The 19,895-nt window shown below is 51.6% G+C and overlaps 3 protein-coding genes across 3 annotated transcripts; 1 reads left to right on the top strand and 2 right to left on the bottom strand.

The window, feature by feature from the left end:
- On the top strand, positions 2,153-4,365 carry CLPS (colipase). Its single transcript, NM_214203.1, has 3 exons — positions 2,153-2,279; positions 3,407-3,529; positions 4,119-4,365. The coding sequence occupies exons 1-3, from the start codon at positions 2,196-2,198 to the stop codon at positions 4,248-4,250; spliced, it is 339 nt and encodes a 112-aa protein (NP_999368.1). The 5' UTR covers positions 2,153-2,195; the 3' UTR covers positions 4,251-4,365.
- On the bottom strand, positions 5,878-11,062 carry CLPSL1 (colipase like 1). The gene is given in 4 exon segments (XM_021100033.1): positions 5,878-5,907; positions 7,253-7,320; positions 7,323-7,487; positions 10,615-11,062. Coding segments are annotated over 4 exon segments (501 nt in total). The 5' UTR covers positions 10,853-11,062.
- Positions 15,354-17,923, bottom strand: CLPSL2 (colipase like 2). Its single transcript, XM_005665918.3, has 3 exons — positions 17,767-17,923; positions 16,948-17,070; positions 15,354-15,548 (listed from the first exon to the last, which is right to left on the bottom strand). Exons 1-3 carry the CDS (start codon positions 17,848-17,850, stop codon positions 15,453-15,455), a joined length of 303 nt encoding a protein of 100 aa, XP_005665975.1. The 5' UTR covers positions 17,851-17,923; the 3' UTR covers positions 15,354-15,452.

Below are 19,895 nucleotides of genomic sequence, written 5' to 3'. Positions count from 1 at the left end.
TAGGTCTGGCTTGCCATGAGCTGTGGTGTAGGTTGCAGAGTGGCTTGGATCCTCCACTGGTGTGGCTGTGGGGTGGGCTGGCAGCTGTAGCTCCAATTCGACCCCTGGCCTGTGAACTTCCATATGCCACAGGTGCAGACTTAAAAAGGGAAAAAAAAAGAAAGAGCTCCTCCAGTTCCAGTTCCCTCCACGCCTCATAGTCTTCAGTGGTGAGAAGGGAACCATAATTGCCCTCCGTGTACTGGGGCTCTGCTCACAGGAGTCCTGGGGCCAGGGGTGGGGGGGGAGGAGTAGCTAGGGCAAGGATGAACTCACAGGGCAAAGTGGGGTTTTTTCTTTCCTTTTTTTTTTTTTTTTTTTTTGCCATGCCCATGGCATGCAGAAGTTCCTAGGCCAGGGATCAGACCTGAGCCAAAGCAGTGACACCTTAGCTGCTAGGCCACCAGGGAACTCCAAAAAGTGGTTTCAAAAAGTGAGGACAGTGTTCCTTTAATCAATGGCATTTCCATGTCTCTGGAATTGGGTGGGTTCCTCTCATTTCAAGGGTCTCCTAGCTGCTTCCTCCAGCTGTTCCCATATACACCACCCTCCAGTGGTACAAGAGGGTGGTTACTCGGGCTGAGGTCATGTGCAAGGCACATCCATGGGATTGCCATGCATTGTCTTATTCAATCCTGACCTTCGTCCTCCTTGGATAGATGAGGAAGAAGGCTCAGGAAGCTCGCCAGTTTAAATAACCTGTCCAGTGTTGTGGAGCTAATTATGACGAGTTCAGAAGACAGGTTCAATGTCTGGATGAAGCCAGAAGTCTGGGGCCTTCACAGTGGGGGCCTCTTTCACCTCCTGGGATTGGGGGCGGGGGTGCTTGGTTGCAGCAATCAGTCCCTTAGGGAAAGCTGCTCTGGCCCGCACCTGAGCACACTCCGGCAGCTGTGCCCTTCCCAGCCGTCAGCCCTGTGCCATCAGCGGTTCAGGAGACCTGCTATTCTCAGCCAGGACTGATAACTGTTCCTGCTCACACATGACCTTGGGTAGGGGACTGAGGGAGTGGAAGCCTTAACTAAAGCAGTGAGTGTTTAATGCTGGACTTGCAGATATTAAGTGAAGTGGAAAGAAAATGGGAGAGGATGGCTGGAGAAGCACCTCCTAAGGGCCCCTAAATCACCCCAGCAGGTGTCCCCCTGTTGGGAGGCTTCGAGGATGGTATGTCGGGCAGGAGAACCACATTCCCTGGTCAGGGGCCCAGGGACCTGGGCCTGCCCTAAACTCCCCAAGAGGGCCTGGAAGATTGAGGTGTCGGGAGGCTGGGATCACTCCTCACCTGCACCTGATACTGCCAGATACCTGGGTTTGGGTGAGGTCAAAAGAGGGCCCAGGAGTTCCTGTTATGGCTCAAGGGTTAAGAACCCGACATAGTCTCCATGAGGATACGGATTTGATCCCTGGCCTCACTCAGGGGGTTAAAGATCTGGCTTTGCTACAAACTGTGGCATAGGTCACAGACGCCGCTCAGATCTGGCATTACTACAGCTGAACATAGGCCTGCAGCTCCCATTTGACCCCTAGCTTGGGAACTTCCATATGCTGCAGGTACAGCCTTGATAAGAAAAAAAAAAGAGGGCCCAGACTGGGGTGAAAAAAGAGCGGCACCTAGGAGGCAAAATTTAAGGAGGTGCTCATACCCTAGGTGTCTCCCTTGCCTCACCCTGGAAGCTCAGGGTGCTTATATGTACTGCAATACATATAACAGCAGCTCACATGTACTGCTCACGTGTGCCAAGCCCTGTTCTAGGCCACATATGTTATGTGTATAACATATGAATTCACTAAACCCTTGCAACTCTTTTATCAGTTGACAGATAAGGTGACAGACTCAGAACAGATAACTCGCCCAGCTAATAACTTGTACAGGTAAAAGAGTCCCTGAGTCCCCACTCAACCATGCTGTGTCACCCCACCCCCAACACACACATAAGACACCAGGTGCCAGGTGGCACCCAGCTACCTTATCAGGACCCCACCCCCAGCAGAGTGGCCACAGCTGGGCCTCTGCTCACGGCAGGCCCTGTGGGGAATGGGAAGGTGGGTGGGTCATATGTGGTCCCTTTTATAGCCCCACTACCCCCTCTGGGTCTGTCTTTTGCCACCTGACCTGACCTTCCAGCTGCTACTTACACCAGCTGTGCTCATTCATCATGGAGAAGGTCCTTGCCCTTCTGCTCGTGACCCTCACGGTAGCCTATGCGGTTCCAGACCCCCGCGGAATCATTATCAACCTGGTAAGAGGGTCTTCAGGGGAGAAGTCCTCTGAACCCCCAGGTGGGGACTTTTTTTAAGCTTGGCGCTTGACCTCTGCGTGGCTCAAGTTGTCCCTAGCCCTAACCTGGGGCTGCCTGAGGGCTGGGAGGTGAGGCGCCCCTTCCCCAGAGACCCCAGAGAAGGCAGCACGGCGCATGCTCAGAGAAGTGCATCAACCTGGCTGAAGGAACTTGATAAAAATCCAGAGCCTTGGGCTCCCGCCCGGGAGACTCTAACTCAGGAGGTCCAATAGTTTAGAAAAAGCTTCCCAGTGGTTCTGGCTTCTGACCTAGAGTAGTTTCTTCTCTGTGTGCCAGACACAGTCCTAAATGCCTCAGGAAAACTTAAATATTCAGTCCTCATAAGAACCACATGAGATAGGTACTATTATTATCAGCCCTGTTTGCAACTGGAAAACTGAAATAGAGAAAGGTTAAGTCAGCTGCCTGAGGTCACACAGTGCGAAGTCTTGGGCAGGGGCAGGCGCCCTACCATCAGCTCCAGAGCCAAGCTCCCAGCACTGGCCCACACTGCCTCTCCACCAAGGGCAAAACAGGGAAGGCCCTTTGGGTTAACAACTCTGTTCAGAGGTTCTTAACTCAGGGCCACACATGGGCTTGGAGGGTCCAGGATCCTCTGAGACTATGTGTAAGAGTCTGGGGTGGGGAGGCGTTTTCCAGGGAGGTGGTCCCCAACTTTCTCAGGGTCCTCGAAGGATTGGGGGACCCAGAAAGGTTTGGAGACCTTGCTTGGGGGTTTTGGAGACCCTGAATGGGTGACCATTCCAGGTGAGAACAATTAGGCACAGGGTGGGGCAGTGACTTGCCAAGGGTCACCCCGGCAGTTGGTGGTGCAGCCAGGACTAGAACCCAGGTATCCTGTCCCCAACCCAGGCTGCCTCTCTGGCTCTGCACTGCCAGCTTCTCACATGGTGGGGGGTGAGGGGTGGGCAGAGAGGCCGCCTGCTCCAAGGTTAGATTCTTTCACAGCGCCCCTCCACCAGGGAAGGCCGGGCCAGCAAAAGTAGGTGGTGAGGTGGGGGTCTGGGTGGAGAAGGGACCAAGGGGAGGGCGGGGGTGTCTGGGTTAACTGGCTGCCCCCCTCGCAGGATGAGGGCGAGCTCTGCCTGAACAGTGCCCAGTGCAAGAGCAACTGCTGCCAGCATGACACAATCCTGAGCCTGTCCCGCTGCGCACTCAAGGCCAGAGAGAACAGCGAGTGTTCTGCCTTCGTGAGTGCCAGTGGCGGGGGCGGGGAGAGGGCTGTGAGAAGGAGAAAGAAGGTCAGCTCAGAGGGGATGGGCCCTCAAGGCTTGGGGGTGGGATCAAGGAGAGTTAGTCTGGATGTTGAATGTTTTTGTTTCTTTTTCTGGCCACGCCTGCAGCATGCAGAAGTTCCCTAGGCAGAGATCAAACCCACGCCATAGCAGCGACCCAAGCCACAGCAGTGACAATGCCAGGTCCTTAACATGCTGAGCCACCAGGGAACTCCTGGATGCTGAATGTTGAGTTGATGAAGAGAGGGAGGTCAACAGGCTTCAAAGCCCTTTCCCATCCAATCCCCTCTCTGACAGCTGACCAGTGAGCTGTGTGGGGCAGTGATGTGTCAGCTCTGTCTCATGGATGGGTAAATAGAGGCTCCCCAGAGAGATCAAGTTAATAAGAGCAAGGAGGCACAGAGTGGAGACCAGAACCCACCATGCCCCTGGGGAGACAGTCAGGAGACAAGCCATCTGAAAAGACAGAGCAGTCAGACAGGGGCAAGTGACACCCAAAGTAGCCCCTATGACCTGTGGCTCCACTGGCTCCATGTCTCTGCAGACGCTCTATGGGGTTTACTACAAGTGTCCCTGTGAACGGGGCCTGACCTGTGAGGGGGACAAGAGTCTCGTGGGCTCCATCACCAACACCAACTTTGGTATCTGCCATGATGTTGGACGCTCCAGTGACTGAGAACACACACCAGCTGGAGCACCGAGGGACGCCCCTCCTTCCACCACTACTCCCTGGCTGGCACCTCCGTCTTCTCATTGGGTTCTTGGCAATTAAAGCCCCTCTTGCAAACCTTCCCTAGGCTCCTGGATGTTCTTGCCCAGTCAGCCCCTTCCTTGATGTTTCAGCAAGTTTTGCCCCATCAGGGCAGGCGTCAATCAGGTCCGAAAAGGAGGAAAGGATCGGGGGCCAGGCAGGAAGAGGCGCCGGGCTGGAGACAAGGTTGTGACACGGACCCCGCCAGGCTGGGAACCTCTCTGGGATGCCCTTCTAGCCCCGCCACGTTCTCAGGCATACAGGCAAGCACTTATTTACACACACACACACACCCCTCTTGTCAGGAGTTGCCATGGCCCGTATTTTTTGCCCTGCATCAAAACGTAGTCCCCTGTCCTGAGCTCACCTCTCTTCCGGGCCAAACTCTCAGATGTGACACATCCGTGTGTTAAGGGGTCAGACCACTAACAGTCGGGGGCTTATTCTGTGCTAGCAAATCCTCACAATGACCTTGGGAAGGAGAATTCGTTGTCTCTATAGATAAAAGGAACTGAAGTTCAGAGAGGTTAAGTAATTCACCCAAGGTCATGTAATTAGAAAAAAATGGCCACTAAATCATCCAACTCCATCCCTTACCCTTTCTATGATTCACTGGTCTTTCCCAATCATTCATTCTCAGACAAATGGGTGGAATTATAAGGAATCTAGTTTGGGATTCATATTAAAATGTTATACCTTCTGGAACCAAAAAGCCTGGGTTTCCTTAGAGTCCTGAGCACCTGGTCACTGAGAAATGCAAGTGCAGGTTCACTGACCTCTTGGTGGACATGCAGGGAGGAGAGTCACATAAATGGGGAGGGGGGCAGTGAACTAAATGAAATTGAGATGCTCTCCCAGCCCCAGGATCCTGTATGTAGTTCTGGGATAATGAACCCTTCGAGAAGCCATTAGGTTTATGAGTTAAGACTGGATTCAGCTGTAAGTAATTGAAAAATCCAAGTAATTATGGCTTAAACAAAGGGGGCAGATATTTCTTGGGCATGAAGAAGCCTAGAGGTAGAAGTGCTGGCATTTGTTTGGGTGCTGGCAGGTCGCAGTTCTCTTCACATCCCCCAGGCTGGCTAATGCCTTCACAGCAGCTCCTAACATCACATCCTCTCACCATTTTCTTTTTTTCCATTTTTTTTTAAGGCCACACCTGTGGCATATGGAAGTTCCCAAGCTAGGGGTCAAAGTCTAAGTTAGGAAGCCTGGAGTAGAGGCTGGGTGGGGTACTGGGTGAGGGCAGAGTGCTTCTCCAGGTGCACCTTCTTTTTTTTTTTTTTTTAAATTGCATATATATTTATTTTTAATTATGGAGACAACGTGATTTATCAAACCTACCAGAAAAGTGGCTATAAATTCTTTCATTCTTTTTTTTTTTTTCTGTCTCTCTCTTTTTTTTTTTTTTTTTTTTAATTTTCCCACTGTACAGCAAGGGGGTCAGGTTATCCTTACATGTATACATTACAATTACAGTCAGGTGCACCTTCTTAATCTTGCCCTCACACCTCAAGGCTGAGCGCGCCATGTCACCATGGCTACCGCAGGGTCACCTGACCACCTTCAGCTGCAAGGGAGGCTGGGAAAGCAAGTATTGGGCAAAGGGAATGGATCACCAAGACTGGCTTAGACTAGTTATGACCCCTCTCCAGGGCTGGGCACATGACCGCCCAAACAATACTGGGATTCTATTAGCAAGGAAGGGGGCCACGGCTACCAGCAGAGAAAGCTCTTATTTCAATGATGATGTATCATCCTTCCCTTCTTGGCCCTCCCCTCTTGGGGGGCTCTGGGGCCAGGGGCAGGAACACACAACTCTGGTAGTCATGGGAGTGAGCAGAGAACTGGGTGGGGAGGCAAGGAAGAGAGAGCATTAAAAGACAGTTTTCTTAGTTGCCCTCCTTTTTTCAATTTTCTTACAATGGCTGTAGACGATTTTAAACAATTTCTAATTCTTCCGAAAAACACAAGTCAGGTCCAGCTGGCAGGGACACTTGTTATAGAGGCTGAGGAACATCTGGGAAAGGTGAGACTTTGGCCTCGACCTTGGGGACGGCTCTGCCCTCTGCCCTGAGGGGCACCCCCCACTTTCACCACACCCCCAGCTCTGGGGCCGATCTCCACACACAGCAGAAGAGCCTGCGCACAAAGACCTTCTCACCCAGCTACTCCGAGTCTGTCTCTGGTCACCTCCTCCAGGCTGGCCCCTACGGTTGCTCAGTGCCCTCCTAACTCCATCCCTGGCATCACTTTTCCCCTGTTAAACCATCTGCCAAATCTCTTTTGTTTTGGCAGAGACCCGGGGTATGTGGAAGTTCCCGGGCCAGGTATCAAACCCTCGCCACAGCAGTAACCAGAGCCACAGCAGTGACAATGCCAGGTCCTTAACCCACAGAGCCACTGGGGAACTGCCCCACCTGCCAATTGAAAGTGGATGAACATTGACAGGGGGCCACCATCTCCTCAAATCCTTTCATGGGTAAATCAATCCCCTCTCCTGAACAGTCAGATCAGCAGTTGCTTCATCCCAAACCTCCCCCCCAGGAGCATGTGGGGCCACAGCAGACCTTCTGGAGCTTGGGATGAGGGTGGTCTGAGGCAGAGGTGGAGGCAGGTTAGGGCCAGACCCATTTACAGTGCTACTTGTGGGGTTTGCTGAGGTGACCCCTGAAGAACAGAACCCATATTAGAAAGAGAAGCATCGCCACACCCCATGCCTGCCCTCCAGCCAGGATTCCAAGCCCCTGGGATGAAGACTTGCCTCGGGTCTGTCCACCCACTAACCCAGCAGAGAATTCCAGGGTCATTGCTGCCCACCTACCCTTCCTTCCTTCCCTTGGGCTCTGTGTCCGCCCTGGTTCCACCTTCCATGAGCCGCCCCCCCCATCGCCCACGCACCCCCCGCCCCCTGCACCAACACCCACATGCGTGTGGCACGCTCTGCCCTCCGACTCCTTTAGGGTGCAGTGGGACTCGCAGCTCTCCACCGACCCGTGCAGCGGCCTCTCTTGCACGTCCTGCTTCGCATGCAAATCTCCCCAGTGTTCTGCGGGGAGCCGGCCCGGCCCGGCCTGGCTGGTTCCACTGCGGCCTGTTGCCTTCCCCTCCCCCAGGGTGCCCTCACTAGCGCCCCCTCCCGCCAGGCTGGGAACACGGCGCCTGCAGGACCAGCTTTGTGCCCAGAGGAGAACGAACAGTTTTTGACGGCTTGCCCTTAGGGTCCTCAAAATAGGTTACTTTCTGGGACACACGAGGGTGAGCGAGACCTTTCCATCTGCCACTGCACAATCTCCTGCCAACTCCTACTCACCTTCAGCTGAGCTCGATTGTCACCTACGCGCCCCACCCCCAAACACATACACACACATCAATCAAGGATTCCCCAGTGCTGGAGGCACATCATCTACCACCTACCGTCCTTCTGTCAATTTCGGCAATCTTTTTTTTTTTTTTTGCTTTTTTTAGGGCCGACCCTCCCAGGCTAGGGGTCGGATTCGGGGCTACAGCTGCCAGCTTATGCCACACCCAGGGCAAGGCAAGATTCAAGCCGTGACTGCAACCTACACCCCAGCTCACGGCAACGTCTGATCTTTAACCGGCTTAGCGAGGCCGAGGCCGGGGATTGAACCTGCATCCTTAAGGATCTTAGTAGGGTTCGTTACTGCTGAGCCATGCAGGGAACTCCCTCAGTAGTCTTCCAACAAGCAAATACTGAATACCTACTGTGTTCAAGCCCTGGGAAAACAGATGGGAATAGAACCAGCAGAAATGCCTGCCCTTCTGGAGCTGACATTCCAGACAGCCCTCTAATAGAACTTTCTACAGTGATGAAAATGGGCCTCTTCTGTAAGGTCCTGTTCAATAATCACTAGCCACCTGTGGCCATTGAGCACCTGAAATGTGGTTGGCTTGACCTGGGAGCTGAATTTTAAATGTTGTTTAATTTTAATTTCAATAACCGCACATGAAAAGTGATCACATGACTGGACAAGCACAGCTTGAGGGAAGACATAATAAACTCATAAGCAAAATACAGAGGTGTCTAGGACAAAATGTTGAGCAAAAGAAGGCAGATATAGATGATTCCATTATATGACATTCAAAAACAAGCCTTCTAGGGTGCTGGAAATGCTCTGTATTTTTCCTTTTTTTTTTTTTTTTTTTGGCCATGCCTGTGGCAAGGACAAGTTCTGGGGTCAGGGGTTGAACCTGTGGTGATGACATCAGATCCTTTAGCTGCTAAGCCACAGGGAATTCCCAGTGCTCTGTATCCTGATTTGGGTGATGGTTTGAGGGTGTTTGCATAAAACTAAAACTAACTGATTTTAATGTATAAAATCAAGATCAGACATTTTATTCTATAATATATTTATGTTGGGTTTTATTAATAATTATGATTTAGATCTTATATGTATAATCCTATTTATTATGTATGATCAAGAGTAAAGCAGAGTTTCCATCGTGAAACTCAGCAGTTAGCGAACCTGACTAGCATCCATGAGGACGTGGGTTCGATCCCTGGTCTTGCTCAGTGGGTTAAGGATCTGGTGTTGCCGTGAGCTGTGGTGTAGGTTGCAGACTTGGCTCGGAGCCCGCTTTGCTGTGGCTGTGGTGTAGGCCAACAGCCGTAGCTCTGATTGGAGCCCTAGCCTGGGAAACTCCATATGCCGCAGGTGTGGCCCTAAAAGACAAAAAGAAAAAGAAAAAAAGAAAGCAGCAGAGGAGGACTAGATTGACAGGAGCCTCTTCCTGGTCTCCTTGATTCTTCTACTCTTGCCAGGAGCCATTCAGCCCACTCTACCCGCTGCAGTTCCACCTCCCCACCAGCTCCCATCTGTTCTCCCCAAAACAGCCAGAAGATATTTTTTTTGGCCACACCTGTGCCTGTGGACGTTCCCAGGCCAGTGATGGAAGCCTCACCACAGCAGTGACTGGAACCATTGCAGTGACCATTGTGAAAAACCACTGAACCTCCAGGGAACTCCTAGAGGACTTTTTTTTAAAGGTAAATCCCACATTATTATTGCCCTGCTTTAAATCCTCTCAGGACTTCCCAGGGCATCTAGATCTGGAGAGTCTATAGGACCTGCATGCCCTTTTCATTGCAGGACTGCCCGCCTGTCACTAGATCCCTTGCTGTCCCACCATCACTCCCATCACCACATGCCCTGCAGCCACCACTGGGGCCCCTCTGCCCAGCACACCCTGCTCCGGAAGCTCTGCCTGGCTGCCTCCTTCTCTGGCCTGCGGCTGCAGCCTTCCTACACATCCAGCCAGAACAGTCCCATCCCCTGGCTTTCCCATGTGCACAACACATGTGACTCTAAAATGTTTGTCTTTTTTTTTTAAGAGCCACAGCCACAGCCACAGCATATGGAGGTTCCCAGGGTCAGGGTCGAATTGGAGCCTTGGCCTATGCCACCGTCTCGGCAATGCCAGATCCGAGGCGCATCCTCGACCTACGCCACAGCTTGTGGCAACACCGGATCCTTCAACTTTTAGGGGACTCCTAAAATTATCTCCTTTATTCAGCTTTTAAAATTTTCTATCTCCCCCTCAACTCCAGAGGGCAGGGCTTTTCCTCTCTTGTTCACGGCTGCATTTCTTGGCCCATGGGTGTTGAATGCGGAATTACTGAATGATGGAGGCTGTTGTAATACTCGGTTCCTTTGATCTCTCTGACCTCATCTCCCTTCATTTCCATCCTCTCACACTGCTATGCCTTGAATATGCCGGGCAAGATCCCTCCTCTAGACTTTGCCCTGGCCGTTCCCTCCACATGAACTGCTCTTTCCGCTGCCTGCCTGGCTGCCTTTAGGAAAGACCTCACTCCCTTCAGGGCTCTGCTTAAAATTTCACATGGTTAGTCAGGTCTTCGCGGAGTATCTTCTCACACGGCTAGTCCCAAAGCCCCTTCCTTATTTTCTTTGTCCTGAGGTGCTGATCACCGGGAAGATATGAATATTTCCACTTATCTGCCTCCTGTGATAGAATGTCAGCTCTACCAGGGCACGGATTTGTGTGTCTTGTTCATAACCCTGTCTCGAGCCCATAGAAAGATAATTTATGGATAGTAGGTGCTCAATAAAATGTGTGGCATTGCAGAATGACTGTCTGTCTCTCTTACCAGATGTGAGTCTGGGGCAGGAGTGTCATGTCCTTTTGCTTCTGCAGGGCCTGCACCTGGCAGCACCCAGGCACAGCTGCCATGACATGAATGAGCCTTCTTTGTCCCCCCAGACATCCTCCATCCAACGCTCCCCACTGCCCCCCACTTCCAGCTTTCACCCACACGAACCTCTGTACCCTCCCAGCTTCTCCAACAGCATCTTAGGATGGTAGCAGACAGTGTGCTCTAGGTTCCTTATCAAACTTTTCATATCTCCCTGGAAAAATGAGCCCCCAGTGAGAAGGAAGAAAAAAGAGAGAAGGAAGAGGAGGACCAGAAGCTGCAGCTGCGGCATCATGGACCAGAGGTGAGGGCAGTGTTTCTCAGGTCCAGCTAAATACCTGGTCTCTGCCATGTGACTGAAGCCTAGAGGGTAGGTAGTGAGCTGTGAATGCCCAGCCCTGGGGTTGATGGGGAGAGGCTGGCAGCGCCAGTTCCCAGACCAAAGGGACAGAGGAACAAGCAATAGAGACAAAGCAGAAGTTTCGGGAATTCCTGTTGTGGCTCAGCGGGTTAAGAACCTAACTAGTATCCATGAGAACGTGGGTTCGATCTCTGGCCTCGCTCAGTGGGTCAGGGATCCTGAGTTGCTGTGGCTGTGGCTGTGGCGTAGGCCAGCAGATGTAGCTTCGATTTGACACTTAGCCTGGGATCGTCCATATGCCTCGAGTGCGGCCCTAAAAAGACAAAAAAAAAAAAGGAAGAAGTTTCCCAAGAACGACTGCTGCTTCCTGGACCCTTTGCTCTGCTCTTCTTGCTGCCAGCAGAAGAGCTAGTGAATTCTGGCACCAGTGAGATCTGGGTTCAGTCCCAGCTCTGCTGCCTACTGGCTGTGTGATTGTTGGGCAGACTTAACTGCTTTGAGCCTCAGTTTCTCCATCTGCAAAATGGAGCATAATAATAGTACCTCAAGGGATGAATCAATGCTTAAATTAAGTAGTGGGTATTTTGCTAGGCATAGAGTGGGTACCCAGTAAATACAGTGGAAGGATTTCAAAAGTCTCTCTCATCCAATCCCAGGATACATTTATTGTTAAACAGCACTGTGAATATTTGTTTCTCAGATGAGGCAACTAAGGCCCAGAGAAGTTGCCAAAGCTCCCCCAGGTCACAAAGCTATCAAGGAATGGAAGATTAGACTCTGGTTTTCATTGTTTCACTCCCTTCCTCCAGACACTTTCAATTAGAATCTCAGGAACTCCCTCTCTTGAGAAAATGCAGTACATCTGAACACCTTTCTGTTGGCCTTCTTGGCGGGCACAAGAGTGACAAGGCCAAGGACGCCTGAGTGGGTTGTGGTGGTGGATAATCAGAACAAAGTGACTATGTCTTGACAGTGGGAACAGGTGATAATGCTGAGGGCAGAGCTGCAAGAGACGGCTTTACGTGCATTGATCACAGTGAGCCAGGAGCTGCTGTGGGAACACACTGTCCAGGAATTACAGAGGCTCAATACAACAAAAGTGGATTTCTTGCTCATACCAAGATGGCTGTGAATCAGGACACTCTCCTGGGCCATGTCCTCCACACGGTCACCTAGCAATCCAGGCATCTTCCCCCCAGCCATGGCAGGGGAAGAGAACTGGAGGATTGCAGGTTTTCTGGGTGCCTCACGGAAGGTGAAATCAACTCCCACCCAGTATTGGTCTGGATGTTGGAACCTGATGATGCCGCATACACCAAGACGACATGGAAAGGTTTATTACTTGAATAATTGGAATTTCTGGGGACAGCAGGGCAGGTGCAAGGAGGTATGAGCGGCAAGGATGAAGGGGCAGGTGGCTTTGACTTTACTGCAGCTACAAGGTGGGGGCCGGGATAAGGGTTCCCTTGAGCAGGCTGGGCTTGAGCAGGTGGTTTGCCCTTGCCACCAGCACCAAGGGAGGGATGGGGTGCTTTTCTCATTGGCTGACCTAGATGTGGGACAAAAGGGGACTGGAGCCTTGAAAGATGTCATTGGCCAATCATCAAAACTGGAGGGAGTTCCCTTGTGGCTCAACAGGTTAAGAATCCAGCATTGTCACTGCTGTGGTGTGGGTTCAATCCCTGGCAAGGGAACTCCGCATGCCCCAGGCCCAGACAAAAAGAAAAAAAAAAAGAAAAAACCTGGAGTCTTCCTACCTGAAACCTTAAAATCCCTAGAAGAAAACACAGACAAATATTGCACTTGTTTTAGCAGTATTTTTCTGGATGCGACTCCCAAGACAAGGGAAACAAAAGCAAAAATAAACAAATGGGACCACATTGGCTAAAAAGCATCTGCCCAGCAAAGGAAACCATCGACAAAATGAAAAAACAACTTACCGAGTGGAAGAGGATATCTGCAAATGAAATATCCAATAAGGGGTTAATATCCAAAATGTGTAACGAATTCATACAAATCTGTGCGAGAGGATGGAAGGAGGTGGACATTCTCCCCCAGCAGAGCCTCCATCCAGCCTCCTTCGGCTATGGTGAGAGAGAAAGCAGCTACCTCGTTTAAGTCATCATTAGAGTAGGTTTTGCTTCTGCAGCTGTAAAGCTGTTTCCTAAAGAAGTGAGATGGTTTGGATTTGGAAATGAGGTAGGAGGTAGATGGGCCCCTGGGCTGAGAACAGCTGGGACTTACGAGGCTGAGTAAACTGGGCCTTGCGTTTCTTTGATATGTCAAGGAGAAAGTTAATTGCAGGAGCTCTGCTGGGGTAGAAAGATGACCACTTCGGTCACTCCTGGGGAGAAGGAGACCCCCCCAACTACACACCTGCAGAAAGATTTCTAGGGGTCAAAAAGGGAGGGGAGGCCAGGCCATAATAAGTCCTGATACTGTCCTACAACCCTCTGCTCTGGAATCCATCTTTGCCCAGAGATGCACATACGTACTGGGGCGGCTGTAAGAAATAAGTCAGGTGTAAGAAATAGGTCAGGTGAGGAGTTCCCATTGTGGTGCAGCGGAAAGAATCCGACTAGGAACCATGAGGTTGTGGGTTCGATCCCTGGCCTGGCTCAGTGGGTTAAGAATCCGGCGTTGTTGTGACCTGTGGTGTAGGTCACAGACGCAGCTCCCATCCCAAGTTGCTTTGGCTGTGGCTAGGCTGGCAGCTACAGCTGTGATTCGACCCCTAGCCTGGGAACCTCCATGTGCTGCAGGTGTGACCCTAAAAAGACAAGAGAACAAAAAAAAGAAAAAAAACTGGCCAAAGGAAAACAAAGACCCAGAAGAAATGTGCTCTATAAGTGATTTAACTCACCTCTCTGGGACGCTGGCACCTGCACTCCTCTTTGGGGTGTGTGTTACTTCTTTGCTTCTGACTTAAATAAATAAGCTACTGTGTGTGCTCTCCCACATGTTGTATGTGTCTCTTTGTACCTGTTTTTCCAGTCTTTGCCTCCTTGAAACATTCTTGCTTTCAACAGGGGGGCAAGAATCAGGGCTATTGTGCTTCTAGCCTATAGCTGGTCTAGTGGCTGGGATTCCTGGTTTTCATGCAGGCTGCCTAGATTCACTTCCTGAGCAGAGAATTAAGATCTCTGACTGCTGTCTCTCTGAGATCAGTCTTCTTTATTTTTTTTTTGGCCTCAGTGCCGTATTTGTAAAATAGGAGTAATTATAGTACCTACTATAACTTTGTTGTGACAATAAGCTGAGTTAATACAGATAAGAAAGTGTTTTTCACAGTGTCTGGAACATAATAAGTGCTCAATAAATCTTAGCTGTTATTATTAGGTGACACCTGGAACTCTTGCAGCTACTGGGAAGGAATCCAGCCTGAGGGCTGTGGAGCTCCTGGATTCAGCCAGACCTGAGGCTTGCCTGCTCCTGGACTTCTAGTTCTGACTGCCAATGAATTCCCTCAGCATCTAGACCAGTTTTGGTTGGATTTGGGGATACCTGCAGCAGAAAAAATCCTCAGTGATACCCAAGGTGTGATTTTGGGCAAATCGTGGTGCTCCCTGAGCCTGTTTCTTTATTTCTTTTCTTTCTTTTTTTGTCTTTTTGCCATTTTTGGGGCCGCTCCCGTAGCATATGGAGGTTCCCAGGCTAGGGGTCGAATCAGAGCTGTTGCTGCCAGCCTACATCTCAGTCACAGCAATGCAGGATGCTTAACCCACTGAGCGAGGCCAGGGATCGAACCCACAACCTCATGGTTCCTAGTCGGATACGTTAACCACTGAGCCATGACGGGAACTCCTTCTTTTCTTTCTTTTTTGCCCTCCCCGAGGCATGTGGAGTTCCTGGGTCAGGGATCAGATCCAAGCCACAGTTGAGACCTAAGCCACAGCTGCAGTAACGCCAGATCCTTAACCCACTGTGCTAGAACCTGGGTCCCAATGCCCCCAAGAGGCCGCCAATCCCATTACGCCACAGTGGGAACTCATTTTTTTTTTTTTTAGCTTCAGTTTCTTTATCCATAAAACACAGCTGATCAAATCTGAGAGAGTGGAGCTTTCCATGCAGCAGGTCCCTTTCCCACCACAAGCATGGAAGTTTTGCCTTTTATGCTTCACCCACGTTCTCATGGACACTGTCTCAAGGACCTCCACCCTTTTGCTCCCCTTGGAAAGCATTCAGAGGCCCCCTCTGAGTCCCTCCCACTGCACACCTGTCCAGGGCGCCCCCACCTCTCCAGGCACATTCTTCCACCCGCCCCTCCCCCACAGCCCTCCACTCCAAGACTTGGCCCAGCCTGGACCCAGCCTCCTCTCACCCCCATCTCACCTCCACTCCCTTCCTGCTGTTCTGCCCTGAGGCCCTGGGGGTCCAGACAGGGCCAAGCCCCGTGGGCAGCTCCGTCCTGCCTCCAGGCTCCCCTTTCAGCTGCCTCCAGACTGGAAGAAGCCCTGTCAAGTTCCCGCTCCCAGGAAATGCAGACGGAGGCCAGAGCCAGGAAGTGACTTTAATGCCCTTTGAGCAAGAGAGGGTCCCCCAAGGCCTCTGGCTCCGAGGGGCTGGGGTGGTGACCAGCCTGCAGCCTCCTCTAAATCAAACGGCACTGGCGGTTACAGTCTGGGTCCTTGTGGAAGCAAGTCAGGCCTCCTTGGCAGGGACAGACAATGTTGATGGCGCCCTTGGTCTGCGGGAAATGGGTAAGAGTTGAGAGTCACCAAGATGCAGGGAAGAAGGGGGTTTAAACTTCTTAGGGAGCAGGAGCAAGAGCACAACGATGAATGAGGCTCATTCCACAATGATGGGATGAGCCGGAGAGCTGTTCGGCTTGACAGCTAATGTGACCTTAGGCCAGCGTCTTTGTCTCAGTTTCCGTATATGTCAAATGTGGATAATAATAGTAACCCCGTCAGTTATGGCGAGGATTAAACAAAATCAAGTAGATCAAATGCTCATAATGAAAAGCCCCTCTGGCCACATCAGCCGCAGAGTTCGGCCACAGGAGGGGCCTGGCTGGTTCCCTGGGCCTTGGCAGCTCCCCAGACAGGGACACGGAGGCTGCCCATCCTCCCAGGAAGGCCTGGGCCCCGGGCCAGAGGTGAAAAGGCAAGAAAGAACAAGCAAGAACTCACGCGGACTGTGTGTTCTGCTCCCTATCTTTTCACCAGCTAATAACGACCATGCTCCCCTGCACGCATTCCTCCCAACAGCTCAGGCGGTGGGTACTTTAGCCCCATTCGACAGATGAGGAAGCTGAGGCTCAGAGAGCAGAAGTGGTCGAAGACAGGGGGTCGAAAAGCCAGAGTTTAAACTCGGGTCCAGTCCCCAAACTGTGGTCCTGCCACCGCAGCGCCATGCTCCTCTCAAGAAATTAGGTCCTCAAGAAATTAGGTCCTTGCGCCTGGGAGGCGAGGGGGTCTGGGAGGTCTTTTCCTGCCTGCTTTGCTGCAGTGACATGTTAAGACATATTCATTCAACAAACATTTGTTGAGCAACTACCATGGGCAGGGAGTAGGGGGTTCAAAGGTGAAGATGCCACAGTCCTGTCCTTGCAGAGCTCTGACCAGTGGTGGAGGCAGCCAAGGGGCAGGGCAAGTCAGGGGGACACAAGCTCTGCTGAGGGTATGAACCAAGGGTGTGGGATCGCTGAGGAGAGAAAGAAGGCTTCCCAGAGGAGGTGGCTAGACTTGTATTGCAGGACAAGTAGGAGTTTGTCTGGTGGAGAAGGGGACAAAGAGCAGGTGCAGTCATGTGGGGTTGTTTTGGTTTGGTTTTTTTTAGGGCTGCAGGTGTGGCATATGGAAGTTTCCAGGCTAGGGGGTCAAATTGGAGCTGCAGCTGCCGGCCTACACCACAGCCACAGCAACACAGGATCCGAGATCTAAGCCGCATTTGCGACCCACACCACAGCTCACGGCAACACCAGAACCTTAACCCACTGAGCGAGGCCAGGGATCGAACCCAGATCCTCACAGATACTAGTTAGGTTCTTAACCCGCCGAGCCACAGCGGGAACTCCTCGTGTGGGTTTTCATAACCGTCCCCACCCTACAAGCCAGAAGAGGCTGCCCCACCCAGAGTCTCACCTGGGGCAAGCACGTCATTGTCATTCTGGCCCTAGGGGCACAGAAGGCACCACCGAGGTCCAAGTTGATGAGACAGCAGTCACTGTAGCATTCAGAGTGGTGGGAGCACCTAGCCCCATTCGGCTGTGAGGACGAGCCCTAAGTCACCAGCCCTCTGGTGGTGGGGGGGGGGTTGGGGGAGGGCCCCTGACATTGCCAAAGCCCCAGGGGTCCAGAAAGAGAAGCCCTGAGATGGTCACTGGCATTTTCCACCCCCAGCAGCACTCAGAGGAGCAAGGGAGAGGAAGGGTGGGGGTTTAGAACTTTTCCCTCTGCCTCTCCTTTCCTGGGGGCGCCCCTCACCTCTGCGGGTCCTAGAGGGTGACCCGTGTTGGGGAAGCAAACACTCCAGATTGCAAGTTAATGGGGGGGTGTGGAGAGAGGATGGGGGGGGGTGGAAAGAAAGACGGGGAAGGAAAGAGTCATTGTGCCCAAAAAGGCAGGGAGAGGGGGACACAAGGGCAGGTAGGTAAGGTGTGGCTCCCCCCACCCCACCCCACCCCAGGAGGAGGGCTCTGGGTGGGGGTAGGGAGGGGATAGTGATGGTTATAGGGCCAATTTCTTTCACCTCCAGAGCCACCAGGGAGGTGAAGCAGGCTTTCAAGTTCTTTGGGGAACACATCAAGCTTCCAGAAAAATAAGCCCCAATTTTGGGGGGATTTCCCCCACCCCACCCCAGCCCCTACTTCTCTCTCCAAACCCAACTGGCCCCTTCTGGCTAGACTATGATGCCATCACCCTCTGCTAGAGTGGAAGATTCAAAAAGCTCTCTTGGCTCACCTTTGTAAAGCCTTTTTTAAACTGTGGGAATGAACCCCAGCAGGGGAGCAGGACACCGATGAGAAGCGCAAGGGCTGTGGCCATGGGCTTGGGTGGCTGAGGTCCCAGGAAAGGCTCTGCAAGGCGGGGATAAACCCCTTCACTGCCATGTGACCTGCCGCCCCATTCCCCGCCCTCGGCTGGGGGTGGAGGGTGAGCAAGTTTATGGTCACAGGCTGCCCTGGGGTGGTGGCAGATCAAAAGCAGCAGAAACCCTGTGGAGCCCTCAAGAGGCTCCCAGGATGGAAGGAAAGGCACCCTTTGAGAGCCTGTCTCAAGCTTGCACAGGCCAGATGATGGATTTTAGGGGCCCTACAGGCTTCCATACGTATTATCGACTGAAAAAAAAAATGCACCACGTGAGAGTTGTGAGTTAAGTTTTACTGGGGACAAAATGAGGGCTATAGTGGCGGGGGGGGGGGCAGGGAGGTGCTGGGGACAACATTTCAGAGCTCTGAGGAACTGTTCCAAAGAGGCAGTGGGGAAATCAGCATATCTGTGATTTAGTTAAGGGGGAGGTGCATGCAATCACGCACACATTTTGCAGAAGGTTGCTGCTCAGTCACAAGGAGCAGACATCACCGTGAAGGATTTTAGTGCTTTTCTAGTTACGAGATGCAGCAAGGATTGGGCTCATAATCTTCTCCTGAAAATATCTACCTGAAGACCTGTTTGCCGATTTTCCCAGAGCACAACGTGCTCCTATTTTCTTTCTTTTTTTGGCTGCCCCGCTGCATATGGAGTTCTTTTATCCCACTGTGCTGGGTGGGGATTGCACCTGGGTCCTGGAGCTGCAGTGACACCCCTGATCCTGTTGTGCTACAGCAGGAACTCCGGAGGACTGAGTGAATCATTCTCCAGAGAGAATCATCCGAGTGAGAAAGGCAAAAGCGGCAGTGCCTTTTCTGACCTAACATCAGAAGGCATACAGTATCACTTCCATCACATTCTATTTGTTAGAAGGGATTCACTCTAGGAGAAGCCAACTGCTATGTCCGGAGGATGCTCAAGCATCTCTGTGGAGATGCCCACATGCAGGGAAACTCAGGCTTCTGGCCAACTGCCAGCACCAATGTGCCAGCCACATAAGTGAGCCGTCTTGGACATCATCCTCCAGCCCCGGTCAAGTCGTGGCTGACTGCAACCTTGGCCAATGCAGCTTGACTGAAAGCATAGCTTGAATGAACCTAGGATAACAATGCTTATTGATGTTTTAAATTGCGAAGAGGAAGAGTTCCCATTGTGGTTCAGCAGCTTAAGAACCTGACATAGTCTCCTTGAGGATTCAGGTTCAATCTTGGTCTCGCTCAATGCGTTAAGTATCGGGCTCTGCCGCAGCTGCAGCTCCAATTCAACCCCTAGCCTGGGAACTTCCATATGCTGCAGGTGGGGCCGTAAAAAGAAAAAAAAAAGCTCAGAAGCATTAGGCCTGCTAGTGGCAGGCAGGATGAACAAATTGTGAAGGGCTTTTTAAATGCAAAGCTAATTCATGAGGTGCTATCATATAAAAAAGGGCTCCACAGTGGGTTAAGGATCCAGCGTTGCCATGAGCTGTGGTGTGGGTCGCAGACACGGCTCGGATCTGGCGTTGCTGTGGCTGTGGCATAGGCCGGCAGCTCCAGCTCCAGTTGAACCCTGGCCTGGGAACCTCCATACGTGGCAGGTGTAGCCCTAAAGAGACAAAAGACAATAAAAGGGGGGGCCTCCAGTGACCATATCTTCAAGGACAAAATTCAATCTGCTTTATTTTTTTGGCCATGTTCACAGCTGTGGTGCAGGCCTGCAGCTGCAGCTCCGATTAGACCCCTAGCCTGGGAACCTCCATATGGTGCAGGTACAGCTGTAAAAAGAAAAACAAAATGACAGAAATGTTCTGTTTTATCTACAAAACAGAAAGAGACTCAGACATGGAAAACAGACTTGTGGTTGCCAAGGGGGAGGGAGAGGGATGGACTAGGAATGTGGGGTTAGTGGATGCAAACTATTGCATTTAGAATGGATAAGCAATGAGGTCCTACTGTACAGCACAGGGAACTATATCCAGTCTCTTGTGATAGAACATGATGGAGGATAATATCAGAAAAAGAATG

Source organism: Sus scrofa, chromosome 7, assembly GCF_000003025.6.
Source record: "Sus scrofa isolate TJ Tabasco breed Duroc chromosome 7, Sscrofa11.1, whole genome shotgun sequence".
Taxonomy (NCBI): Eukaryota; Metazoa; Chordata; class Mammalia; order Artiodactyla; family Suidae; genus Sus; species Sus scrofa.
This window is presented reverse-complemented; position numbering and strand designations above follow the sequence as displayed.